This window comes from Myodes glareolus, chromosome 6, assembly GCF_982192425.1.
Source record: "Myodes glareolus chromosome 6, mMyoGla1.1, whole genome shotgun sequence".
NCBI classification, from domain to species: Eukaryota; Metazoa; Chordata; class Mammalia; order Rodentia; family Cricetidae; genus Myodes; species Myodes glareolus.
This window is the reverse complement of record NC_142031.1, coordinates 113,534,712-113,561,775: the sequence shown is the minus strand read 5'-3', so window position 1 is coordinate 113,561,775 and position 27,064 is coordinate 113,534,712. Positions and strand designations below refer to the sequence as shown.

The window sequence follows — 27,064 nt, the reverse complement described above, 5'->3', positions numbered from 1 at the left end:
CCTTGAATTTTAAGTACAGATTTTTACTGATCTAAGAGCACAAACACTGACATTTAAAGATCAAGGTATCTGCCACCATTTGATGTGGGATTGCGGCCTGTATCTCATTGCGCCCATGGCACTTGGAATGAAGAGTCAAGGGGTGTGGCAGGGTGAGCAAGGCTGAGGTAAGCTTGCACAGCAGAGGCAGTGGCGGAGGAGGGCAGCAGCGGGACAGGAGGGCTAGTGAGAGGCAGACAGGAGACAGATGCTCCGTCTCTCTGCAGACCACCCTGCCTCCATTGGACGGAAAACTGACAGTGACAGGGTTAGAGATGCAGACCTGGAGGAAGAGGGGAACAGCAGAGCCAGGGAATCCCCTTTTCTAGACCGCCTTTCCCAACAAAGCCTCTCGTCACTATGCTGGGTCCCTGTACCTGAGGAAAAAGCCTACTTGGAGCAAAATCGTTGAAAAGCAAGAGGAACGCAAAGAAGAGCTGCATCCGACCATTCACAACGACAGATTTATAGGCAGAAACGTAGCACTCATTTCGGTTCAGTTGTTCTTTGCAGCAGACCTTACACTTTCCACATAGGACAAGTACTCGGCAATAATGACTTCTTCGTCCTCCAGAGTTGAGTCCAGGTAGTCCTCCTCATGCTCTGGAATGTCCTCCAGGATTTCGTTGACAGCCTCTGTCTCCATGTCTTCATCTGTGGAGGCACTAGAGGTCCCTGCAATGAAAATACCACAGGGATAAGCAGATCACAGGAGGAGAGGTAACCCTGACAGTGCCTTTGGTTAGCCTCTGCCTTAGTCTCACAGCTGCTGTTAGCTCAAACTTGGCAGAGTGCAGCTATCTATCAGTAAGGCACCCATACGTCAGACCTACCTGCAGAGTCAGACGGGGATGTGGACGCTGTGGAGGAGGAGTCCTCTCCTGAGAACTGCAGGTCTGGAGGAAGGCTTCCTCCATGGTGCGCAAGGGTCTGAGCTGCAACCTGGACATTGCCTCCAAATACCCTTAGCGCCGCTTCAGCCACCACTGTGTCGAAACCCATGTACACCAGCTAGGAGAGACCATAGGGTTAGGACTTTGAGTTCAGCGCACACTGCCATGTGAACCACCACATCCATGTTCTTGTCACCTCACAGACAGGACAACCTTGCTTCCTAGGTAAGTATAATCACAGAACGCTGCATTCATCCTCTTCAGTCCCAGAAGATGCCAGTACCAAAGGTTAAGTGGCCACAATATGTGTGACACGCTAAAGTGCAGTCTAAGTGTGGACGAAGACTCATGAGGCTCAAGGTGGGCTGAGTTTCACGGGATACAGTGACATCCTCTTAGGTCCCAGGCAGAGAAACAGGACTGATGTTAGCAGTGGAACATGGGAAGGGGCAACTGAGAAATGAAGGCAAAGGGTACCTCCTGCTGCAGGCCCTCTTGCTGTTTTTAGGGGACAGAATCTCACTATATAGCCCTGGCCTAGAACTTAGTATGTAGACCAGGTTTTGAATTCAGGCTGGCCTCTCTCTAGGTGCTGGGACCAAAGGTCCATACCCATTCCCTTTCCTTTCTACAGAAGTGCCTCACTCGAACCCTCTACCCACATCCGCCCCACTACAGGGATGGCGGGTCCTGCCTGAAGCCTAAAAGCAGACACATGCCATCCTGCCACCATCCTACTCATCCCAGTCAGCCCTGACCATGGAAGGCGCAGCGCCTGTCACTCACTTGATCAATGCTTTCCTGGGAAGGACTTGCTTGATGGCTGCTGTTTTCAGAGTCTGAGTCCTGTAACCACCACATGTGGGGGTTACTGAGGAGAATCTGAAAGCACAGGGACACCCTTCATTCCGCAGACTGTCTCCTACATGCAGCTCAGCAGCTCTGAGCTGTCCATAGCGAGACAATGAGTGTAGGATGTCACCGCTGGCTGTGCAGAGAGTACCTTGAAGCAGGAAAGGGGACTGGCTGGCTAGAATCCAGGGACACCCCCCCCCCCCCCGCCCCGCCAGTACTAGCATGTGCCCCACCACATCTAGCATTTAACTTGGGCCCTGGGGCTCAAACTCAGGTCCTCATGCAAGACAAGTCCTTTCTGACTGACCTCTCCCCAGCTTCGTGACCTACCGAAACTAACTGTTCAAGCTCACTGGGTTCTTCAGATGGCTAGAATTTAATGTGCTTTTCATGTTTGCCTAACACAGAAATCTCAAGTTCCATAGTCAAATTACATTCTCATTTTTAGTTACATACAAATTGGGCATGCTGGCATACACCTTTAACCCCAGTGCTCAGGAGGCAGAGGCAGGCGTATTTCTTGAGTTAGATGCCAGTCTGGTCTCCATACCAAGTTCCAGGACAGCCAGGGCTACACAGTGAGAGCCTGTTAAAAAAATAAAACAGACACACAAAGCAGAGGATGGGGAAAAGATGGGTGCATGTGCAACTCCATCTACACAAAGATACAGGAAATGCACAAGAAGGCTGTGGAAACAGCCTGGAGGCAGACCAGTGGGGTGCAGCCAGCAGCTCAGACTGAAGCCTGGAAGCACTACCTTCAGGGCATCGTCCAGGTTGCCTCTGGCCTGGTGAAGGGCCTGTTTGGCAGCATGTGTGGAGTAGCCCATTCCTTTCAAAGACTTGATATTTTCTAGGCGGCGTCTCCTCTTCTCCTTCTCCTCCTTCCTTATTTGGGCCAGTTCCTTTAGGAAAACAAGTCCTTCTGGGTTAGGATTGGATGCAGCGCAGGAATCTGAGGCTCTGTTCTTCAGGGTGTCTCAAGGTCTCTGGGTTGGTGAACAACTAAGCAAAAAGGGATTCCTACCTATCCTTGAAAGAAAAGAGGCAAAGGGCACAGGGATAGGGTTAGGGGCTGGGCTCTGAGATCAGGAGTGGAAACACAGCATCAGCCCAGCACCTCATGAACCAAGCATCCAGCATAAGAATGGGCAGGTCTTATGTGCTGAGGTGTTGGAGGCTCCCACAGGTAAGCAGCTACAATACCATGGCAGAAGAGTTTCTCCTGCTCCTTCTGTGGCCCACGAACTGCTATGCTTCAGGGTTACCTTGGGAAATGGGATCCATACAAGAGTGTCTGGCTGGAAAGCCCTAGGAGACTATGCCAGCTTTGAGAGAAGACTGACAGCAAATCCCAGCTTGCTCTGGACTTCAGGTTCTCTGCTATACAACTAACTGGGTGTGACAAGGTCCCTTCCTTCCAACACTAACTAGAATTCTGAATCTCTTTTGTGAGCTTGTTATAAATGACTGCAGCTTTTTTAAGACCTCGTTTCTTTGATAGATCAGAGACCTCAACATAAATCCAACCACACTGAACTTTATAGAAGAGAAAGTGGGAAGTATATTTGAATGCATTGGCACAGGAGACCACTTCCTAAATATAACCCCAGCAGCACAGACACTGAGAGAAACAATTAATAAGTGGGACCCCATAAAACTGAAAAGCTTCTGTAAAGCAAATGACATGGTCAACAAGACAAAATGGAAGCCAACAGAATGGGAAAAGATCTTCATTATTAACCCCACATGAGACAGAGGTCTGATCTCCAAAATATACAAAGAACTGAAGAAATTGGTCACCAAAAGAACAAATAATCCAATAAAAAAAATGAAGTACAAAAAAAAAAAAAGCAGAGAACTCTCAACAGAGGAATCTAAAACGGCTGAAAGACACTTAAGGAAATGTTCAACATCCTTAGTCATCAAAGAAATGCAAATCAAAACAACTCTGAGATTCCATCTTACACCTGTAAGAATGGCCAAGATCAAAAACACTGATGACAACTTATGCTGGAGAGGTTCTGGGGAAAAGGGAATACTTCTGCATTGTTGGTGGGAATGCAAGCTGGTACAGCCCCCTTTGAATGTCAGTGTGGCAATTTCTCAGAAAATTAGGAAACAACCTTCCTCAAGACCCAGTAATACCACTGTTGGGTATATACCCAAAGGATGCTCAATCATGCCACAAGGACATGTGCTGAACTATGTTCATAGCATAGTTTATCATATGACAGCTTTGTTTGTCATAGCCAGAACCTGGAAACAACCTAAATGCCGCTCAGTCAAAGAATGGATAAGAAAAATGTGGTACATTTACACAATGGAGCACTACACAGCAGAAAAAATAACGACAGCTTGAATTTTGCAGGAAAATGGATGGAGCTAGAAAACATTTTGAGTGAGGTAACCCAGACACAGAAAGACAATTATCACATGTACTCACTCATAGGTGGTTTTTAGACATAAAGCAAAGAAAGCCAGCCTACAAATACAATCCCAGAGAACTTAGACAACAATGAGGACACTAAGAGAGATTTAGATCTAATCTACACGGCAAGTAGAAAAAGACAAGATCTTCTGAGTAAATTGGAAGCATGGGGACCTTGGAGGAGGATTGAAGAAGAGGGGGAGAGGCAGGGAAGGGAGCAGAGAAAATTGTGGAGCTCAATTTAAAAAAATCAATTAAAAAAAAAAAAGACCTCGTTATCCAAAACTAGCATCGTGGCCTCACAGACTGTTTGTAGTTGCCTTTGAAATAATATCCAGAAATACAATATGGTATCAAGTGAGATCCTGAGAGAAGCCTGCTGGTTTAATTAGCCACTGTGACAGGAAGCTGCCCTGGTACAAAACTGATGTGATTAAGACAATCTGGTGGGGAAGCAGCCCTGCTGACAGACGCTTGCCCAGCATTTTGAAGTTCTAGATTTCATCCCCAGCATTGCAGAAACTGTGTGTGGAGAATGCCCATACTCCTAGCCCTCAGTTACTACTGGCAAGGAGCATCAGCAGTCCAAGGTTACCGTTGGGTTTACAGCAAGTTTGAGAGCAACCTGGATTATATGAACTCCTGTCTCAAATAAACAAAAGGGAAGGCAATGTGTTCCTGATCTCCTGATCTGGAGTCCCTTCTCGTTCAAATGTCTTCTGGCATTTTCTCTGGTCTTTTCCTACCCCGTTCAGAAAAGAAGCTGTACTGTCTTTGTTTCTTAACCTTTTCAAAGGGTCCGAGCCTCACAGGTGCTGAAGAGAGAAGTGAAAACTTACTTCTCTGCGGTTGGAAATATGAATGGCTGCATGGTCCACGTTTCCATCACAAGCCCGCAGGCCGAGCCGAGCTTCCTGGGCAGTGAACCCCAACTGCAGCAAGTTGTGAACTTTTGATGGATCAATGTACAGCTCTTTAAAGAGCTGGCGCGCCTACAAACAAACAGGAAGCAACTGAAGACTCACACAATAGTAGCAACAAAGCTTAGCAATGCTAAACCAGAAGTGAGGCCACAACGGGAATTACTGCATGTGTGATTCTGACTGAAGGGAGCTTGTCTAACCAACAGGAACGAAAACAGACAACACCATCTCTGCCTGCACAACCTACAATATAGCATAACCAGACAGGCTGAGTGTTGTAGGAGGGTCTGAGCAACTGTAACACATTCCTTGAGTTCAGCTGGCTGTAGTGGTGATGCCTGTAATCCCAGCAATCAGAAGGTGAAGGCCATCTGGGCCGCACAGCATAGCCTATCTCAAAACAAAGAGGGAAAAAATTCAAGGACCTGAGCTATACACAGCATCTATTGCTCTCCCTTTTAGCTGTGTTGCTTGGTGGTCTTGATGTCAACTGCACACAGTCTCTTCTTCATGTAAAGGTCTGCTCTGACTCCCTGGTCCTTGCACCAGCAGGAACAAGGCCTGTCCTGCTCACCTCAAGATGCTAGACAGCAGGACAGAAACTTTACCCAATAAAGCCACTGCCATTTTGAAATGTCCTTATTGCAGCATCTTGCCTGAACCCTCCCAGATACAAGTGTTGACACTGTGTGTCGGAGAGGATGGGAGGGAGGTGCAGGGCCCTGAAGGGTCAGTCTGAGCACGACCACAGAGCACTCCACTGCCAACTCACAGGGGCACAGGTGAGGGCAGACTCAGCAGCCTTACTTACCTTGTTGAGATATTCTCGAGCCTCCTCTCCATTTCCACTATGATAGTTCCGAATCCCCTGAAGCAGGTAGAGTCTTAAAAACAACACTTTTTCTTTCCCACAATTCCCCTAGAGTTGTTGGGAGAAAAAGGAATAAGCTAATTTCTAATTTAAGGGTAGCACTCTCACTGCTCTAACTGTCCTATGTCTCCACAGGAACAAAGTGACAGCACCAGACTGTCCAAGACATCATGACTGTCAGTGTGAAGATTCCCAAGCAGTGCCGCTTCCACATGAAAGGAACCAGTCAGACACCTATCTCCAACCACCATAGGCCATGAATAAATCATAGACAGATTCTCTCCTGCTCAGGGTGACTAAGAGTAGGAGTTTGTGAAAACCAGCATAGACACAGCAAGACTAAGTTGCACAAGTGGTGTGTACCTGTAATCCAAGTACTCTGGAGGCTGAAGCAAGAGGATTAGGAGTTCAGGGACAGCCTGGGCTACATGAAACTGTCTCACACAAAACCAATTAAATAAAATAAAACGTAGCCAGACTCATGAAACCAAGCCTTGGTTTACAAAGAGGGCATTTTATACTGCTGCCCAGATGGATTACTGTTGGCAGCAGTTCCACATCTGGACAAGAGTAGTTATGCCCTGAAGTAGATTCAGAAAGTCAATCACAGCCGGGCAGTGGTGGCACACGCCTTTAATCCCAGCACTCGGGAGGCAGAGGCAGGCGGATTTCTATGAGTTTGAGACCAACCTGGTCTATAAGAGTCAGTTCCAGGACAGAATCCAAAGCTACAGAGAAAAAAAAAATAACAATTCCGTACTTTTATGTGGACCAGTCTCTGGTGATTTTCTCCATAACAGTTTTTAAAGCACTTCTGGGCCAAGTTCAGCTTCTTCTCTGCATCGTCCAGGCACTCCAGTTGTTCCAGGCGGAAGTAGCACCACACAATGTCCAGCTGGAGAACCGCGTAGTTGTCCACAGTGTCCAGCAGCTCTTTGCACTCACTAGGAGAAGAAAGCTGTCAATGTGGAGCCCTCCAGTCGTTTTGTGGTCCCCAGAAAGCTCTTCAGCTCTTGCTGCATTTGTAGGATTAACTAATGGGGCATTTATTTAAAATAATAAAATTTTGAAGGGATAAATAAAGAGAAATCAGGATTCTCAACAGCAGCACGGTGGCATTCCAGCCCTGGCTATGAATTACAATCACCACGACACAGGAGTCTTTTTCTTTGAGAGGACCCAACTAGGGAAACAGTAGCAAGGTTCTCCATGCCAGGAGAGTACAAGTAATGTGTAAAGAGAATTAGCTTCAAGAATGATAACCTAAACTTAAGTGTCTTTTTTCAATAAAAGTTGGTTAAGAGGTCATTTGTTTTATTATTGTTTTTTAGCAAGTACACTGTCATGTGCCTTGGCATAGTTCTCAACGCCTTCTCCCATCTCTCACAAATCTCTATTATGTCATACAGGAAGATTTCTACTGCCCTTCATCACAATTACTATTCTTTTCCTCCACAATGAGGAGATGAATAGTTCAGTTCCTCAGCCACACATCTGCACCACAAAGCAGCAGAGACAGGGACATGGCAAAGTAATGGGGCCAACTGGTTACAGGCTAAACCTTGACATGAGCCAGTAAACCTTGCTCTTTGAAAGTGGATCACCATGCACATTTGTGACCACAAAGGAAAGATGACTCCATACTTTAAAGGCACTGAGAGCATTTATTACACCTGATACTTAGGATGTACTGATGTAGCATGAACTGGTGATGATAACTGATGTGGTTGTTTTTTTATGAGGATTTGAGATCTGAAAATCATTTAATTTATTTGTCCAGGGAGAACAGGTTAAAAAGAGCTCACAAAGAATCAAGACTACTTCTTGCCACCCACTAAAGCAGACTATGAGCCTGTGTAAGTTCACTGTGGCAGTCTCCCCTGCACACATATTTAAAATCTTCTCTACTAACAAGGTAGGAACAAGTATACAAAGATGTGAAAACTTTTCTTCGATTTTAAGGACTTGGCTTAGAGTCTGCAGTGTTTGCTTCAGAAGAGAAGAAGCAAACAAAGCAGCAGAGACAAAAAGGGACATACATGGCAAGACCCTGACCCCAGACAACCTTCTCACTTTTCCCAGCCTTGCTCCATTTCCTTCAAACATCTAGGACAATAAATCTCTTCTTTGTAATAAGCTAGCTTGGGGTTTATACACTTAAGACCCAGCAGCACTGACCTCTGCAGCTGGAAAACCATCATAGACAGAAAAACGTACTCATTTCCTGACATACAGATGATTGTCATGGGAATTAACAAAGTTCACATATAGGCTGTTTACTCTTGACCATTTCCCAGAACCAAGTCTGTACCAAGTGTCCAACATGCCCAAATTAACATTCTCTAAGTACTATTTCCACAGACAGGAACTAGGAACCCTGGGAAACTACAGAAACTACCAGCACCAGGTCAAAAGGGCACCAGGGTCAGTCAAAGATGGAGACACTAAGAACACATGTATGAAGCACATCAGATCAGATGTGCTAAAGCCCATGTTAAAAACATGTGTGTATGCATAGCTATATATATATCCCCCTGAAAACAAGAGCTTGTAGAGATGCCCAGGCTGGCCTACAACTTGTGCCTCAACCTCAAGTGCTGAGAGAGTGGAATTCACTCTGGGCTTCACCAGTTAATACTGATGAAGGAAAAAAAGCGAACTTCAGTTTGGTTACCTTTGAGAAGCCAACTAAATCTGAAAACTAGGAAGTAAGATAAAAGGAGCCAGGCATTGCTTTCTTCCTGTGAACACTGCACCTCAGCATAACTGACAGTTCATGAGACAGCAATCCGGCAGTGACTGCAGAGGAGTGACACTGTCAAATGTGCAGTGTGCAGTGCGATGTGTGGTTCAGAACCATCACCATCTGCACCGATACCACTCCCAAGAAGAGGCGGAGCCATGTGATGGACAGCTCTAGTGGCAGCACACTGGGGAGCTGCCTACATATGAGGGTACATATGAGGAGAGCCTACATATGAGGGTAAAAATAAATGGAATTAGAAATACAAAGGAGGGTTGGGTGTGGTGGCGTGTGCCTTTAATCCCAGTACCAGAGGCAGGCAGATCTGAGTTCAAGGCCAGCCTGGTCTATAGAGTGAGATCAAGGACAGCCAGGGCTGTTACACAGAGAAACCCTGTCTTGAAAGAAAAAAAAAGAAAATACAAAGGAGGAAACAACCACAAACTGATATGTGCCTTATGTCCTCACTCCCAGAAACTACCGTGGAGTGAAAATCAGTCTGAAGTTACAGGTAGGAGGGTGTTGGAGCTTCCCCTACTGTAGTATCGGCTGAATACAAAAGTACCTACCAGAAATACCTGTCAGCATCCAGAAGGCACGGCAAGGCTATTCCATACTCTTTCCTCTTCAGGAAAGCTCTGCCCTTCTCATGGTATCCCATAGCTAACATAAGGGCCTAGGAAAGAATTGAAATTCTAAAAACAGCTTTCAAATAAAATTAGAAAAGCATTAATAAAACAAATTAAGAAGCATATTAACACTAATGAAAAACAAGACAGAAAATAACTCAATCTAAAAAGCCAAATTATTATAATTAGAGTTTTCTCTCATTGAAGCAACAAAGCCAAATTCTCAAGTCAACGTGGCTGGTGTCTTGAGTAGCATCAACCTCTCACTTTTATCAGATTTTTTACCCACGTGCTGGTCTAGATCTGGTTCTAATTTTCTACACGCCTAGAGAGGACGAGCAGCCTCCTAAGAAGTGTGCAGGTTTGGTAGTGTGGGCCTGTGAGACGCTGGAAGGAGGACTGTGAGGTGGAGGCCAGCCTGGGCTACATAGCAAGAATGTCCAAATAAGTAACTGAGTATATCAAACACTCATTTTTGGTTGTGGCTTTGTTTTTGGTTTGGGGCTCTTACTATCACGACGCTCCTGTGTCAGTCTCCCATCCTCCACCCTCACAAGCAGTTTTCACCACACACTGAGATGTTTGACAATGCGAGCATTTCCAAGACAACTTTTTTTTCACATTTATTTGTGTGTGTGTGTGTATGTGTGTGTGTGTGTGTATACATTTATGCCACAGCACACGTGTGGAGGTTGCAGGCAGCTTTCAGGATTCTTCTTACCATGCACGTTCCTGAGATGGAACTTGGGTTGTTATGTTCAACAGCAAGTGCCTTGGCCTGCTAAACCATCTTGCTGACCCTCCAAATCCATTCACAGAAGGTTATAATGGCTTAGACTGTATACTAAATGAAGGTTGGGCTCCCAGCCTCCCCTGTTGTTGGGATTACAGGCTTGTACCACCATCATGTCCATCTTACAACCTCATTTTATTATTTTGTTTTAATTATTTTTTATTTATTGGGTGTGCATGTCTATATATACAGGTACAGCTATACCACAGTGCTTGTGAATGCAAGAGGACAGCTTGTGGGAGTCACTTCTCTCCTTCCACCATGTGGATTCTGATAGAATTCAGGCCAGCAGGCTTAGCAGCAAGAACCTTCACCTGCTGAGCCATCCCTCCAGTCCCTTGAGACAAGGTTTCTCTGTGTAACCCTGGCTGCCCTGGAACTTGCTCTGTACAGCAGACTGGACTTGAACTCAAGAGACAGATCCTCCTGCCTCCTGAGTGCTGGGACTGGAGGTATGTACCACCACCGCTCAGCTCTTAATTCCTTTTTTTTATTGTTTTGTTTTGTTTTTCAAGACAGGGTTTCTCTGTAGTTTTTGGAACTAACTCTTGTAGACCAGGCTGGTCTCGAATTTACAAAGTTCTGCCTGCCTCTGTCTCCCAAGTGTTGGGATTAAAGGCATGTGCCACCATAGCCCGGCCCAGCTCTTAATTCTTAACTTTAAGCAGAATAATTGTGAAGCCTACCCCAAATTGCCATTTAAATACCAAAAAGATACCGAACTAAACAAAACCCTCAAATAAACTTGATTCCTAATCAGAAATCTTCATTCTAAGAAGCCTCTGGGGCCTGACTCCGCCCTCTGTTCTGACAGCCCAGCCAGCCTCCCAGCCCATACTTACTTTCCTTTCGGCAGGAGGAATTCTGATTGACCTGCCTGTCTGGTTTGCAATGTCTAAGTAAGGCATGGTTTCCGGATCTACCATCTCAGCTGCAACAAAACCATAGGAGTTTTAATTCAGGGTTGAAGAGCAGTGAAAGACAACACTTGAGACGCTATACTGTGGAGAGGAACGCCACAAGAGGCATGGTACTCTGTGAGCTCCCTTGTTGTATCTGAGGGAGGTGACAAACCAAAATTCTGTGTACCTCTCTCTGCCAGAATCTCCAGTCCCCTTTTGGTCCTCTGAATGCGTTTCTCCTTTAGTTCCGCCTCATTCTGTTCCTCTTCCTCTACCTGGAAGTTTTTCCTCACATCCTCTTCAGACTGTTTCAGTTCTAGCACCATGGCCTTTACATTGTGAGTCACTCCTTGTTCTTCAAGGCTTTTCCCTGGGAACAGAATTGCCTGTCACACAAACTTCCTGGGTAACAGTCCATTTCTTACGGTAAATGGAGTCCTTTTTTTATTAATTTATTTTTGAGTGTGTGTGTGCATACATGTATGTCCATGTGTGCACATGCCTGTAGACAACTTGCAGGAGCCACTTTTCTGCTTCTACCATGTGGGATCCAAGGACCAAACTCAAATCAGGCTCTGCAACCAATGTTGCTTATTCACCAGGCCACTTCATCAGCCTGAAAAACGGAATTCTAAAACCTGCATTTACACTTGCAGAGAGAGCAGTGGGTCACATTCCCTCTTTCCTGTTTTCTTTCTCTTTACCCTAAGGCCATACTGAAGTAACAAATATTTCAGAGCACTATGCCAGGCAGCATAAAAGGTAAACAAAAGTACAATCAGTACACAAACTTTGCTAGTCTCTAGTAGAGGCATAACTAACTCAAGAAGCCACCGCGCAGCAGACAGCGAGACCAGCTCTGGCTATGGTGAAAAGCAGAGGACACAGGCGCCTGCTTTCTACCCCATGGACCTAACTCAGCTTCTGCTTTCTTTCTAGGACAGTTTTCTCCTCTCCTCCCTCCTTACCTCCCTCCCTCTCTCTCTTTTTTTTTTTTTAATTTTCGAGACAGGGTTTCTCTGTAGTTTTTGGTGCCTGTCCTGGAACTAGTTCTTGTAGACCAGGCTGGCCTCGAACTCACAGAGATCTGCCTGCCTCTGCCTCCCAAGTGCTGGAATTAAAGGTGTGCACCACCACCGCCTGGCCAGTTTCCTCTTTTAACAAGTAGAAACAAAAACAGGCACTGAAGCCCATGGAACAGAACAAGGGGGAGTGGCCAGTCCAGTGAAGAGGCTAGCCAACACGACAGACAAACCTAGTAAAAATGATATTGAGGGCAGAGGTGGCTCAGTGGTTAAGAGCATTGGCTGCTCTTCCAGAGGTCGTACGTTCAGTTTCCAGCAACCACATGGGTGGCCCACAACCATCTATAATGAGATCTGGTGCCCTCTTCTGGGCTGTAGACCTACAGGAGGGCAGAGAACTCATAAATAAACCTTTCCCTCCAGTGTCACTTCTAACAGCTGCTGGTGCTTCTGTCTTAAGAGGGCTCTATCCTTTCTGCATTTTGTTCCCTGCACTCTTCTACAGTGTCACCCCTTCCTATGTTTCTTTTTTAGAAATGACAACATTCTAATATTCAAATCCAGAAATCAAGATCCACCTGGAGAAAAGAGGTGGCAAGAAGAGAAAATCACCTAACTAAATTTTGTTGTTTGGTTTGTTTGCTTGTTTTCAAGACAGGGTTTGTATAGCCTTGGCTGTCCTGGAACTTACTCTGTAGACAAACTGGTTTAGAACTCAGAGATCTGCCTGCCTCTGACTCACAAGTGCTGAAATTAAAGGCATGCATCACCACTACCCAGCCCATCTGATTAGATTTTATGATTAGGGTGGGTGTGAAGGTCACATATCATTGTGAATTCATTAAAAGCTTCTCCACATTATTCAATTTTTAAAAAATATCTATTTATTTATTTATTATGTATATAATATTATGTCTGTGTGTATGCCTGCAGGCCAGAAGAGGGCACCAGACCCCATTACAGATGGTTGTGAGCCACCATGTGGTTGCTGGGAATTGAACTCAGGACCTTTGGAAGAGCAGGCAATGCTCTTAACCTCTGAGCCATCTCTCCAGCCCCCTCAAAATTTTTTTTTTTTTTACTTATTTTACTTGGTATGTATGAATAGTTTGCCTGCATGCATGTAGGTATACCACAGGTGTGTCATTGGATCTTCTGGAACTAGGGTTACTGATGACTGGGAGTCACCATATAAGTGCTAGGACTAGAAATTGGGTCCTCTGCAAGAGTAATTAAGTGCTCTTAACCTCTGACCCACCACTCCAGTTCCTCCATATTCTTTTCTGAGGCAGGGTCTCCTGCTGAACCTGAAGTCCACTGTTTCAGTTAAGCTGACTAACGAAAGAGTCCTGGGATTTACCCATCTCTTTCTCATGGCACTGGAGTTGCAGAAGTGTGCCACCAAACCCAACATGCATGAGTGCTAGAGACCCAAACTCAGGTCCTAAACAACAAGTATTTCACCCACTAAGCCATCACCCAGCCCCGAATGGATTTTAAGATTACAAAACAAACAAAAATTAAAAAACAAAACAAAAAAATCACAAGAAGAGGAACACTGTAGAAGAGTGCAGAGAACAAGGGCAAGAAGGACAGAGCCCTCTTAAGACAGCAGCACCAGTTGTTAGCAGTGACACTGGAGAGAAGCCAAGCTGATCCTCAGCCGTTGGGGATGAAGGAAGATGTCAGTGTTCAAGTGGAGAATACCCTTGTGGTCCTGGGTTTGGGAAGAGCTTCCTCAACAAACACAAAATGTAAGGCAATGGTTTGGGCAGCATTAAAATTAAAAATTTCTGTCCAGTTATGAGCAGAACACAAAGATGGGGTGTCAACGGAAAGGCAGCTGTGACATGTGAGGACACAAGAGAAACAGCTGGGATGCTGAAAGACTATGAAAGGCTGTTTAGAAACATGAAACCTAGTCGGGTGGTGGTGGTGCACACCTTTAATCCCAGTACTTGGGAGGCAGAAACAGGTAGATCTCTGAGTTAGAGGCCAGCCTGGACTACAGAGCGAGTTCCAGGACAGTCAGGGCTACACAGAGAAATTCTGCCTTGAAAAGCCCAAAACAAACAAACAAACAAACAAAAACCAAAGAAAATGGAGGGAGGGAGAGAGAGAGAAAAGAAAGGAAGACAGACAGACAGACAGAAAAGTAGATGAAGCTCAGGTTCTTGAGGCTCCAGGAACCCTCCCTAGAGACCCATGAAACTTGATGCTGAAGAGCTCATGTCTCTCTGGTTCCACTCATGCCTGCTGCAGACTGTGGCCACTGTGTCAGCCACTGTAGTCCACTCTGTAGCACAGTACCTCCCTTCTGAGGACAAACTCCATACTGAACAAGGCTCATTTTCACAGGCTTCCCAGCAGCATTCAACATCTTGGGCAGAAGTCTGTGATGTGGGGCTTTTGTGGGGGCTGCCTTGTATTCAGCAGCAACCGATTCTGACTCAGTAAATGATAAACATGCAGCCCCCAACTAATTATAACCAAAACTGTCTCCTCACGAAGTCAGTGCTCCCCTGGGTGGTGAAAATTTCCCTGGCTGAGTTCACTGCTAGAAGACTCACGGGGCTCATTTGCTCTCCACCCCGCACTCAGTTCCCTTGGCTGTAAGCAGAGCGCTCCAACGTGGCCTTGTCCATCTGTCTCTCTCAGGGTCAGCTTTCTCCCCATAGAGAGAACTATGAGTAACCCAGATCCTCCCCTCAGCACACACTTCCATTCTGGAACATCTTACGTGACTGAATGAACATCTTTCTTCCCCAATAGCCAGAGAAGGCCAATGAGTGTTTATTGGAATGTTCTTTTCTGCTTTACATTTTCATTATGGTAAACTTTCAACATAATCAACTTTGGATAATAAATGCATCAAGGCCAGGAAGTTTTCAAATAGAGGAAAAGCAAGGAAAAAAAATACCAAAAGAAAAAAAACCAAAAAACCACTACTTATACAGCTGATACCTTTTTTGCTATGACATACCTAGTTGAAGTTGTTTCTTATTTATTACGATCTTGATGTAATTTTCTTGAAATCCAAAAGTTTCAGCTATTCTATAAAATAAAAACAATATAAGCTGCAGGAAAGCAAATTTGATATCTGTTACATACTATGAAGACTTGGATCATCATGGCCACTTGCTACTTTATACCTTTTTACTCAGAAACACCAGGCTTTCTACCTCCTAGCATGATCTTACAATAAAGCTGGTACAGTGGGTTGCTGCTGGAAGCCATGCACCAAGCCCTTCCTAAACTTGTTTCTGAATTGAGGACTATAGGGCTGTCCATCTGAGCAGGAGTCAAAAACATCCTTGCCATACTATCCAGTATCCTCTCTGAGAAACCTCGAACTAGCTATCCTATACCATTGTCTACTTGTGAGCATTGAGGGAGTGATGCTTCCTCATTCTCCAGAAGGTAAAGAAACAGGACAATCAGCTGAAGAACGCGTGGGTTGGGCCTTTGCAAGAAATCAGTGCTATAAAGAATGCTCTGCTCAGTCCAAGGAAGGCTCCTGCTCCCATTCATCAGCCTTTCAGCTACAAGTTAAGCACCTCTTCTGTTGGCCCCAAGTTGCAACCCTCGGAAAGCTGGACTGCATCCAAGAAGCTCCATGAGCAGGTCTCTCACTCAGAAAGCTCTTACCTAGCAATGTGAGCCCATTCTTGTCCCACCCTTCAGGTTTCATTTCTTTAGCTGTAAGGGGAGGATGGACTGGCTCCCTAGCTTACAGGACAGCTTGGGAGCATTTAATGAACCAAGGTAAGAGGGGCAGACCTGTTGGGAGACATAGCTCAAGATACTCACTTAGATCTCAGGTCTCTACCAGTGACATGCAAGTGGGTCTCCAACAAGCTTTTCTTGTCCTGTTGCAAAGAGACAAAATGAAATGTACTTGAATGTGACACTTCTTTGAACTGCTACCCGGCATGTGACATTGTAAAGAGCTGCCAGGATATAAACTCAGGGTTCTACTTAAGGCCCAAAGCATTACCTGTACAGAGAAACATGTTGAACACAGCCCAGCCTAGACTGGCAAAGTGATCTGAGTGTCCCTTTAGTGCAATAGATAGGACTGCTCAGTGGGACTCATCACATGGCCGGCCATCATCATAATCAAAGTTCATGAAATCGGAGTAATGGTTTAGTGGTAAGAGCAATACTTCTAGAGGACCTGAGCTTGCTTCCCATCATCTACTTGGGCAGCTCATACCTGATTGTAACTCCGGCCCAGAAGGTCCAATTTACTTTTGGCCTCGGTGGGAAGAGGGGATACTTTGCTTATATGCACAAGCCTAGAGACACATACTTACATATAATTAAACATAGAAATTAAACCTTAAGAGAAGGTATTTGCTGGAATCTCTGAACATTCCCACTCATCACCGTCACCAGGCACCATGCCCTACACCCCATCCCTCTTCTTCCCAGCCTTGCAACCATTTAATTTCTGTCTACAAAGTTGCCTGTTTTGGGCACTTCACAGAAGCAGAACCATAATAGCGTCAGGCCTTTTCTGCATGTTTCTGAGGCTCGTTTCATATCATAAACTATTAGTGTTGTACATCTGTACCAGCAGCTGTCTTCTGTAGTGTGGGTCTATCTGTTTATCCACACATCCACTGATGCAAGTTCGACTGTCTCTACCTTAGCAGTTACTGTGAATGCTTGCCACTCAATTTATTCTTATAATGTGTGGTGATTGTACTTGTTATCGTGGGTGTGAATGTGTGAAATCTGGAGCTGATATCAGGTATCTTGATTACTTTATTTATGCCTTTTTTTTCTTTCTTTTATCTTTTTTGGCTTTTCAAGACATGGTTTCTTGTGTAGCCCTGCTGTTCCGGAACTTGCATTGTAGACCAGGCTAGCCTTGAATCCAGGCCCTTTTTTTGTTTTGTTTTTTTTTTTCTCAGTAGACTCTCTCATTGACGCGCTAGCTAATGAGCTTCAGGGATCCATCCACATCCCTTAAGCCTGTACCACCCAGGGCTAGGGTTACAGAAACCCTCACACATCTGGCTTTTTACATGGATTCTAGGAATCTGAATCTAGGTCCCCATGCTTACATGGCAGGCACTTTTACTAACATGAGCCAGCTCTCCAAGCCCACATACAAATGTTTTGTTTTTTTCTTGCCTTTAAAAACTGTGTGCATGTGTGTTATGATGGAGCAGAGGGGCTTGTGGATGTGCCATGGCCAGAGGACAACTGTGGTATCAGCTCTCCTCTTCTGCCTGTATGTGGATACCGGGAAGTCACACGGAAGTCAGGCTTTCCAGCAAGCATTTTAACTGCTGAGTATCTCACCTGCCCATGTACAAGTCTTGAAGCACCTACTTTCACTTCTGAGAATGGTCAATATTGTTTGGTACTGAGAAGGGCTGCAAAGTGCTCCCAGAAAAATATACCGGGCATGTAGTACCTAAGGATGAGGCCCCGTGACAAGGGGGCTACACTCAGGTCTGTTCAGCCCTGTTCAGCACTCAGCTGACTTACCCTCCACCCTCCATCAGCATAGAAAATGAACTCCTGCAAGGAGTGTCCTATACATACACAGGGTTCTAAAACCTGCTGTCTTCTTTGGCTTCTTGACATTAAAGGTTTATTTCATTTCATGTTTATTTTACATGTATAGGTGTTTGCCTGCATGTATGCCTGTGCACCATGTGTGTGCAATGCCCAGTGAAGCTAGAAGAGGGCATCGGACCACCCTGTGACTGAAGTTAAAGATGGCTGTGAGCTGTACCGTGGGTGCTGAGAACTGAACCTGGGTTCTCTGGAAGAGCAGCCAGTGCTCTTAACCGCTGAACCATCTCTCCAGCCCTACTTCTCAGTATCTGTATGCATGAAACTAGAAAGGGTACAAACTTAGCACACAGCTCTGTACATGAATGAGGTGTTTTTTTTTTAATTTTACTTTTAAAATGACATGTATTTATTTAGCACAGTCACACCATAGAGCATTTTAGATCATAAGACAAGTGTAGGAGTCAGCTCTCCTTCTACCACTTGGGTTCTGAAGAAATCATCCCAGTCTTTTGGCTGTTAAAGCCATCTCACTGGCCTGGTGACATTGTTTTGTTTCTCGCATATCCTGGACTAGCCTTGAACTCACCAGGTAGCGAAGGATAACCTTGAACTCCAGGACCCTCCTGCCTCCACCCAAGAGTTGAGATGACAATGTGCACTATCATGCCCCACTTCTGTGATATTCTGAACAAGCACACCTTAAGTGTGCCAGAATAAGTCTGCATCATCCACCATTCAACACATGGAGTTCCTTAAGCACCCTACCGCAGATTTACAAAAACAGCAGTTCATTGGACATTGAGGCACACACCTCTAATCCTAGCACTTGGGAGGCAGCGGCAGGAGGATCTGTGAGTTCAAAGCCAGTCTGGTCTGGACAGCATGACCACACAGAAAGTCCCTGTCACCACAAAACCAAACCAAACAAACCAAAAACAAAGCCTGATCACAGCACTAAGCTTGTCTCCGTCACTGGGCAGTTACTTACTTTCCTGAGTCTTGGAGGCAGAAACACCTCAATTGTGGCAATCCCGGTTGTTCGGTAGTGTTCATTTCCTGTGCCACGCTCAATGGCTTTGCAACGGATTTCTTCTATTATGTTTTCCACTTCATTTTCACAGCACTCTAATCGGTCAGAGTACTTCTTAGCAAGGTCCTATGAGAAGAAACCAGAGACTGTAGCTCAGCAGAGTATCAGTGCAAAAATATTAAAGGAAAAAAATCCCCAACGCAACGTAACACTGACAAGCAGAGGCCCCCATTGTACTCAAATTTAATCTCAGCTCACAGGAAGGATTCAGGGAGAAATTAAAACTATTATTACAGATAGTAAAAACAGGCTCTGTAGGTAAAGTGAGAGCAACTGGGACTATTCCAGGGGGATAGCAAAGAGGGCTGAGACTCCTGTAACCTTAATGTATTAAGAATTACTTTAAGAAGCAGTGAACTAGAGCCCTCAAGATGGCTTAACAAGTAAAGACACCTGCAGTCAAGCCTGATGCCTTAAGTTCAATTTCTGGGTCCTACATGGTGGGAGAGAACCAAGCCCCATATTGACTTCTAACCTACACACACATACACACACACACACACGACACACACACACACACACGCAATTATTATTTTTTAAAGTTGTGTGGAGGCTGGAGAGATGGCTCAGTGGTGAAGAGCATTTGTTGCTCTTACAGAAGACCTGGGTTTGGTTCTCCACACCCACATGGTTCTTCATCACCATCTGTAACTCCTGTTCCAGGGGATCCAACATTCTTCCTCTTTCTGACTTTTAAGATTTATCTATTTATTAAACATACAATGTACTGCTGGCAAAGAAGGCACCAGGTCTCATTACGGAGGTTGTGAGCCACCATGTGGGCGCTGGGAATTGAACCCCAGTCCTCTGGAAGAGCAGCCAGTATTCTTACCCTCTGAGCCATCTCTCCAGCCCCCATCTTTCTGACTTTCAAGGGCACCAGTCACACACATGTGGTACATAAATATACATACAGTAAAAATACTCATACATGAAATAAATGTAAAAATCTTGTTAAAATAGTGAACTATTCACTGTCATTGCATGGGAAAAAAAATTAAAACAGAAAAAATATTCTAATTTCTCAAACTGTGTGAGATCAAAACAGATTAAATAACCTTTTTTATTTGGTTGTTAGGGATTTATGTGTGTGACAAAGTTGTACTCATAATGCATTTTATTTGTTTTTTGTTTGTTTGTTGAAAGAGGTTTTCTTTGTGCAACTTTGGAGCCTGTCCTGGAACTCTCTTTGTAGACTGGCTAGCCTCAAACTCAGAGATGCAGCTACCTCTGCCTCCCAAATGCTAGGATTTAAGGCATGTACCACCACTGCCCAGTCATAATACATTTTAAATAGTCATTAGAAGACAGGAAGAATATACCAACTTCAAACATGTTTACTATATTTTTAAAAATATATTCTTTGAGATAGGATTTCATATATTAGGCTGGCCTCAAATTTGCTATATATAGTCATCCTTAGCTACTTAGCAAATTTGAGGCCAGCCTAGAATGACCCTGAACTGATCCTCCTGCATCTACCTCCCTGAGTGCTAAAACTGCAGGCATGCCCACCATGTCTGGTTTATAAAACTGCCTTTTTATATTACTGTACTTGAGAATACTCATGTGCTACGTAACTATACTTTGATGAATGATGGACCTCATAAGATACAATGCAACTAAAATTCCTTCCACCTAGTGATGAAGGGGCTGTTTTAAAAAAGGCTTATTTTCAATTATTTATATGTGTATATGTGCATGAACACACAGGTGCCTGTAGAGACCAGAAGGAGGCAACAGATTCCCTGAAGCTAGAGTTATGGGTAGTTGTGAATCTCCTGATGTGGGTCCTGGGAACTGAACCATGTTCTTCTGCAAGCCTCTTAACTGCAGAGCCATCTCTCCAGACCTGGAAGTGGCCATTTTAATGTACATGTCACACATCTGTGGTGATGTTGGTGTGAACAAGCCTAGTGTGCTACCAAGCAGAGTACACACACACACCTATGCACACACAGCATGTACTGTTTCATGAGAGCAAATGATTCCAAACTAGCCCTGGTTAGGTTAGTGTGTGCTCTAACTTTCCTAAAATAGTTTACTGTGTAGTGTGGAAGCCAGCAGCAACCTCAGGCTCCTTCAAGTCACTAACTAGGTGTGAGTCAAATAACATCTCAGCATACCACCCAACCACAGAGCATCCTCAGTGGTAAAGGAGATTTCTCATCTGGACCAGGAAACTGAAAAGGAAGGATGTGGCCATCCTTGCTGGCCTTATCTTCAAGGACCTTCCCACTACCTGCCAATAGTGTCACCCTGGGCATGAAGCCTTTAACAAAGTACCTTTGGAAAACATGTATGTAAACCTTGACATGTATGTGCTATTTTTAATGCCCTCTGAACTTGCTCACTATGGTGTTTTGGCTTGAGAACTAGTGAGACATAATAAAGATACTGGCCTTATCTCCAGTTCCTAGCAGAGCTAGTCAGGAGCATCTTTCATCCTAATGAGGCATGGCGGCGGCCTTAGCTTAGAGGAGGAATGGTTGCCAAAAGGAAGTCTTAATTGCAAACTTGAAGCTTTCTGTTCCACCCTCCACCCACAGGGAGGGAAAGGGATAATCATGCCTTTTATCACCAGTGGCCTGGGATTTAACCAGTCAAGCCTAAGAGCAGGCCTCCATTACAAATATGTAAATTGAAGCCGGGTGGTGGTGACACATGCCTTTAATCCCAGCACTCGGGAGGCAGAGGCAGGGGCAAGCAGATCTCAGTGAGTTTGAGGTCAACCTGGTCTACAAGGAAGAGCTAGTTCCAAGACAGCTAAAACTGTTACACAGAGAAACCCTGTCTCAAAAAAAAAAAAAAAAACCAAAAAAAAAACCAAAAAAACAAATACGTAAACTGATGGTCTCTCAAGATTCCTACTGGAAACACCCAGAAGCTGGGAAGGTAGCTCACTCGCTGTGGCAGGGACTCCCACCAGGCCCCTTTCAGGCTTCTCATTGTCCCACTGATATCTGTTCTCTTGTAGCCTTCATAGGAAACTAGAATCCCAGAACATAGCCTGAGTTCGGAGTCATTGTAGCAATTGTCACACATGGGAACCCTGTACTTTGTAGCCAGTCAGTGATCATAACCTGGAGACTGCATACTTGGCACCTGGTACTAGACATGAGGTTGCATCCTGAGACCTGTGAAGTCAAAGCCTGGGTAGTGAGTATCAAGGGCAAGTTGAACTATTGGCTGAGTCAATGTCAGAATTACCAGCTATAGTAGCTGAAATGTAATTGGCCCTCATGAGCTCATAGGGAGTGACACTATTGGGAGGTATGGCCTCATTGAAGGAAGTGTGGCCTTGTTGAAGGAAGTGCTTCACTGCAGAGGTAGTCTTTGAGGTCTTTTTTTTGCTTAAGCTTCAATGTCACAGTCCATTTCCTGTTGCCTTCTGATCAAGATGTAGCCAGCATCAGGTGTGTGCCTGCACGCCACCATGCTCCCTGCCTTGATAACAATAGATTGAACCTCTGAACTGTAAGCTGCCACCCTTATTAAATGTTTTCCTTTATAAGAGTTGTCACGGTCATTTTGTCTCTTCACAACAGAAATCCTAATTGAGAGACCTGCTATTAGGAGAGAAAAATACCCTTCCTAGGTATTAGGGTTTTGGTTGGTTGGTAGGTTGGTTTGGTGTTCTGTTTTGGCTATTTGAAACAGCTTTCATGTAGTCTAGACTGGCCTCAAACTCCTTAGGACTTGGACTCCTGATCTCCCTTCTCTGCCTTCTGAGTGCTGAGATTTCAGGGTTGCTCCACCATGCTCAGGGGGGCATTAAAATTTTCTGAGAGTGATTTTTTTTCTACATTTATTTTTGTGTGGGTGGTGCACATAGGAAACTGGAAGACAACTTGCAGGAGTCAGTTCTTTCCTTCCACCGGGCAGACTCTGGAGAGCAAACGTCCTCAGCCTTGGTGGCAGGGACCTTATCTGTTCAGCCATCCTACTGGCTCTGAAATTGATTTTTAAAGTATTTTATTTTTAAAATTTCCCATGTTTTACAGTGATAAAATGTTATGTATTCTGGGTTAAAAATAAATAGAGCTGAGCCTACTGGTATACACCAGAAATCCCAGCACTCTGGTGGCTGAAGCAGGAGGACTATCAGTTCAAGGACAGTCAACCTGTATGCACAGTCATGCCTGCATTACTGGGGATGCTCTGAGATGTGTGGCTCGGTGATATGCTGAGATGTGATTTGACTCACACCTGGTTAGTGACTTGCAGGAGCCTGTGGTTGCTGCTGGCTTCCACACTACTTCACAATAAGCTATTTTAGACAAGCTGAAGCACGCGAACCTAACCAGGACCAGTATGCAGTCATTTGCTCTCATCAGAAACAGTACATGCTGTGCATGGGATGGGTGCTGTGCTTGATAAGACTGGCAGCACAGTCCTCTCTGCCCTGAGGCGTGTCACAGTGTGCTACTCCTGACAAAGTTCCAAGGCTTCAGAGCTATTCAAGCTTGAGGAACTTCCAGAACCATGAACCAAAATAGCCTTTTTCTCTTTATAATTTAATATGCCTCAGTTAACACAATACCTGGAGAATCAGGTAACACTGCCATAAGAATGAAATGCCAGTAACTAGGACTGGAGTTATGGCTTGGTGGTAAAGAGCTTGCCTAGCATGGGTGAAGCCCTGGGTTCTACATTTAGTGCTGAAAAAAATAAATTTTTAAAAAACTAAAAATTAAATTTAAATTACATTTGTTCATTACTAAAGGCTTTGGTATTTCTCAAAATTTTCACAGCTGTGCCTGGTAGTTTCTGGTGACCTCAGAACAGTATTCACTAGGAAAGTTGTAACACTGCAAAGATTTACATAGTAAAAGGAAAATACCTTCAAAGCCAAACCAACTTCTTTATTTTCATTAGTATATGGTGGTTTCCAAAGTTGAATTCTGTCTTCCCTTAGAAACTGGGTCAATTTTGCTTGAAGATATTTCTTTTGCGCCATCCTTGAAAGCAAAACTGTAAATCAATAAAACCCATATCACATTTTAAAATGCTTTATTTATACATTATCTCATCCACTGAGGGGTTCTGCAAAGTAGAGTTCCCTCTGAGCCTCTATGAGCTTAATCTAAGCTACTGTATCCAATTATATGTAAGCCAATATAAAATGTTGCTTTTGTTGTTATTTTGTTTTTGTTTTTGTTTTTCCTGAGCCAGAGTTTTTCTGTGTAGCCCTGTCTGTCCTGGAACTTATTCTGTAGACCACCAGCCAATAACTCCCTAGTGCTGTGACTAAGGGCATAATGTCACCACATCCAGCTTAAAAATATCTATTTCAAACTTGCTAATATGTAGCAAGGAGTAGTATATATCCCTGTTTCTTGTGGAAGAAAGTAATAAACCAAGATGTTACACATGCTAGGTCTGTGTTCTACTCTCCATTTCTAACCCTGTTATTATTTTCAGAAAGGTAAGGAAAGGGGCTAGCCAGACAGCTCAGGGGTTTCTGGCTGCTCTCTTCCAGAGACCTGGGTTTGGTTCCCAGCACCCACAAGGCAGCTCACAACCATCTTTACCTTTAGTTCCAGAGGATCCAAGGACTCTTTCTGATATACAGAGATACATACAGGCAAAACACCCATACACATAAAAGATGTTTTTTTAAAAAAAGACAAACCCTTTAAGCAACCCTATATATATATAGCTTGTAAATTCTCACACCTGGGCTACTTTAACTCAAAACCCAAGACTAAGCTAAACACTCTGGTAATTAAGCACAAAGATAGTTTGAACTATGAACTACAGTGATAAATGTTTATACAGTTGAATTTTGAAAACAAAAGATGGTGATGCACACCTTTAAGCTCTTGGGAGTTCCAGGTCAGCCTCTCAAAAAATAAATAAAATTTTAAAAATTACAGCACTACACTATTTTATTTTTGTTGTCTTAACTTTGTGTTGAGACAAGGTCTTACTCTGTAGCCCAGGCTGCCCCAAAGTTCAAAGCCGCAGCATCCACAGTGCCTGGATGACAAGCATGAACCACCACACCGGCTCGTGCTGTTTTCACTGGTACTTCTGAGAGTGCAACAGCACAGCTACATCTATTGTTCAGTGCAACAGTGGCCAGATCATTTTACAGCTGGAAAACCCCAGGCCCTGGGTTTATAAAACCACAACACCAGCCAGTGCCAGAACTGGCATGAGTCATCTGCCTATAAAAATGGACTCTGTACTTTGTCTCACAACCCCTTTGCTGCACGTCCTCAGCATATAACTTCTTTTCTCCATAGGAGCTATGGCAGCATCCCACACCAGTACAACTCTTCCCAGGGGTCGGGGAGGCTGCTGAGTGCTGGCGGCAGGTGGGCAGTGTAGTGAAGTGTTTTAAGGTTTGCCAAATCAAACCAAGGAGGAAGCTACTCACTCCTTATTAATGGACATGAATTTCAGAGTGGAAAAAAATGTATGGGTTATTAGAAATTAAATGTTTCTCTTTTTTCATATGGAGGGCTAATACTCCATAGTCTTCTGAACATAATCCACCTGATTTGAAGCAAGTGTGGTGATAATTATTCCATAACCATGCTTTTAAAATAATGATCAAATCCGTCTGAGAGTGAGAAACAGGTCCAGGATGAAGAATGGAATAAACAGTGAGTGTGTGTGTGGTCACTCACAAACTGATCCTTACAGAAGGCACAACAGCACTTAGGAGCACTTGCTTTGCAAACACAAGTCACTGAACCTACCAGACACAGGACTGAAATCTACAAAAATTCTGAGAAAAAGACCACTGCCACGTCATAAGAATGGCAAGGGTAATTTACAGGCAACCAGCTATTTAGAAGGTTGAAAAGTCTCCCTGACTGTAACCAGTCCACTGTCTAACAAAAGGAGATAAGGTTATCACAACCCTAATCTATGTTCTAACACTGTCAGGTCTGCATCACACAAAATTTCTTTTTTCTGAGTCAGGGGGTCTTAGTAGTTACGGTTTCTATTGTTGCAATGAAATGCCATGACCATAAAGCAAGTTGGGAAGCTTATACTTCCATGTTGCTATTCATTATTGAAGGAAGTCAGGACAGGAACTCAAACAGGGCAGGATCCTGGAGGCAAACAGAAGCCGTGGAAGAGCTGCTTACTGGTTTGCTCAGTTTGCTTTCATATAGAACCCAAGACTACCAGCCCAGGGGTGGCACCATCCACAATGGGCTGGACCCTTCCCCATTTATCACTAACAGAATAAATGCCTTACTGCTGGATCTCATGGAGGCATTTCTTCAATTCAAGCTCCTTCTTCTCTATTTTCCGTCAAGTTGACACAAAACCAGCCAATACTCATTTCTTAGCTCTGGCTGCCCTGGAACTCACACTGTAGACCAGGCTGGCCTTGAACGCAGAGACCCACACGCCTCTGCCCTCCAAGTGCTGGGATTAAAGGTGTGAGCAACCACGCCCGGTATTAAATAAGATTTAATGTTAAAAAAAAAAAAAACCCATCGTCGCTGGCCATACTGTTGCATGCCTTTAATCCCACAACTAGGGTGCAAAAGCAAGATCTCCAGTGAGGTCAAAGGCAGCATATTCTACACAGAGAATTCCAGGACAACCAGAGCTACATAGTGAGACATTGTTTACTAAAAAAAATTCCAAAGTTTGAGACTCTGGTTATATGAGTGACAGGTGTTAGGTCAAAAGGAAGATAATCTAATAGCTCAGTTTTACGTTTTAACTGGAGAACTGCAAGTTTGGGGCCTGTCGCTGGGTGTTCCATATCATAACGTGGAAACCATTTACGTCCCGAAAAACAGCGCTCAGAACCGAAAGTGAAACGTTGGGAATTAACGTTGAAATTTTCACTTTCATTTCTGTAAAATCCAGACCGCCTAGATTCACGCACATTCAATACATGTTCCCTCTCAGGGAAATAACACGCAATTGGGGTCTCGTACTTCAAAGTAAGAGCAAGTGAAGGAGGCAGGAACAGCGTGGGGCCAGAAAGCTCGTGTCCTCACCCACAAAGATCCGCAGTTCGCGCACGTCAGCCCCGGGCAGCCCGCTCAGCTCAGCTCAGGCTGACGGCAGGTGTCCCTCTCCCTCAGGCTCGCAGCGACCTCCTCCCGCTCCCTCCCGAGCCTGCACCGCCGCGTCCACCCGGCCGCTCCCGCCGCGCCGACGGCCGGCTCGGCAGCGCAGCCAGGCCCAGGGCCCGCTCGGTGCCCGCCGCAGTCGCCTTACCTGCGCCACCACCGCGCCAGCCACGACCTGCTGAGTACCCGGATGCCGCAGAGGCCGCCGTTTGTTTTCATTCCGGGTGAAGCCGGCCCCGCCCCCGCCCCCTCGCGCGGTCCGGAAGGCGGGTCGTGGGCGG

The 27,064-nt window shown here is 44.8% G+C and overlaps 1 protein-coding gene across 1 annotated transcript; it reads right to left on the bottom strand.

Annotated features, from left to right (window-relative positions):
* Positions 1-485: 485 nt before the first annotated feature.
* Nub1 (negative regulator of ubiquitin like proteins 1) lies at positions 486-27,064 on the bottom strand. Its single transcript, XM_085691133.1, has 15 exons — positions 26,932-27,064; positions 23,573-23,690; positions 18,628-18,795; positions 15,915-15,973; positions 15,088-15,158; positions 11,267-11,449; positions 11,020-11,108; positions 9,325-9,431; positions 6,773-6,956; positions 5,953-6,060; positions 5,058-5,210; positions 2,546-2,692; positions 1,719-1,814; positions 873-1,050; positions 486-714 (listed from the first exon to the last, which is right to left on the bottom strand). Exons 1-15 carry the CDS (start codon positions 27,000-27,002, stop codon positions 536-538), a joined length of 1,911 nt encoding a protein of 636 aa, XP_085547259.1. The 5' UTR covers positions 27,003-27,064; the 3' UTR covers positions 486-535.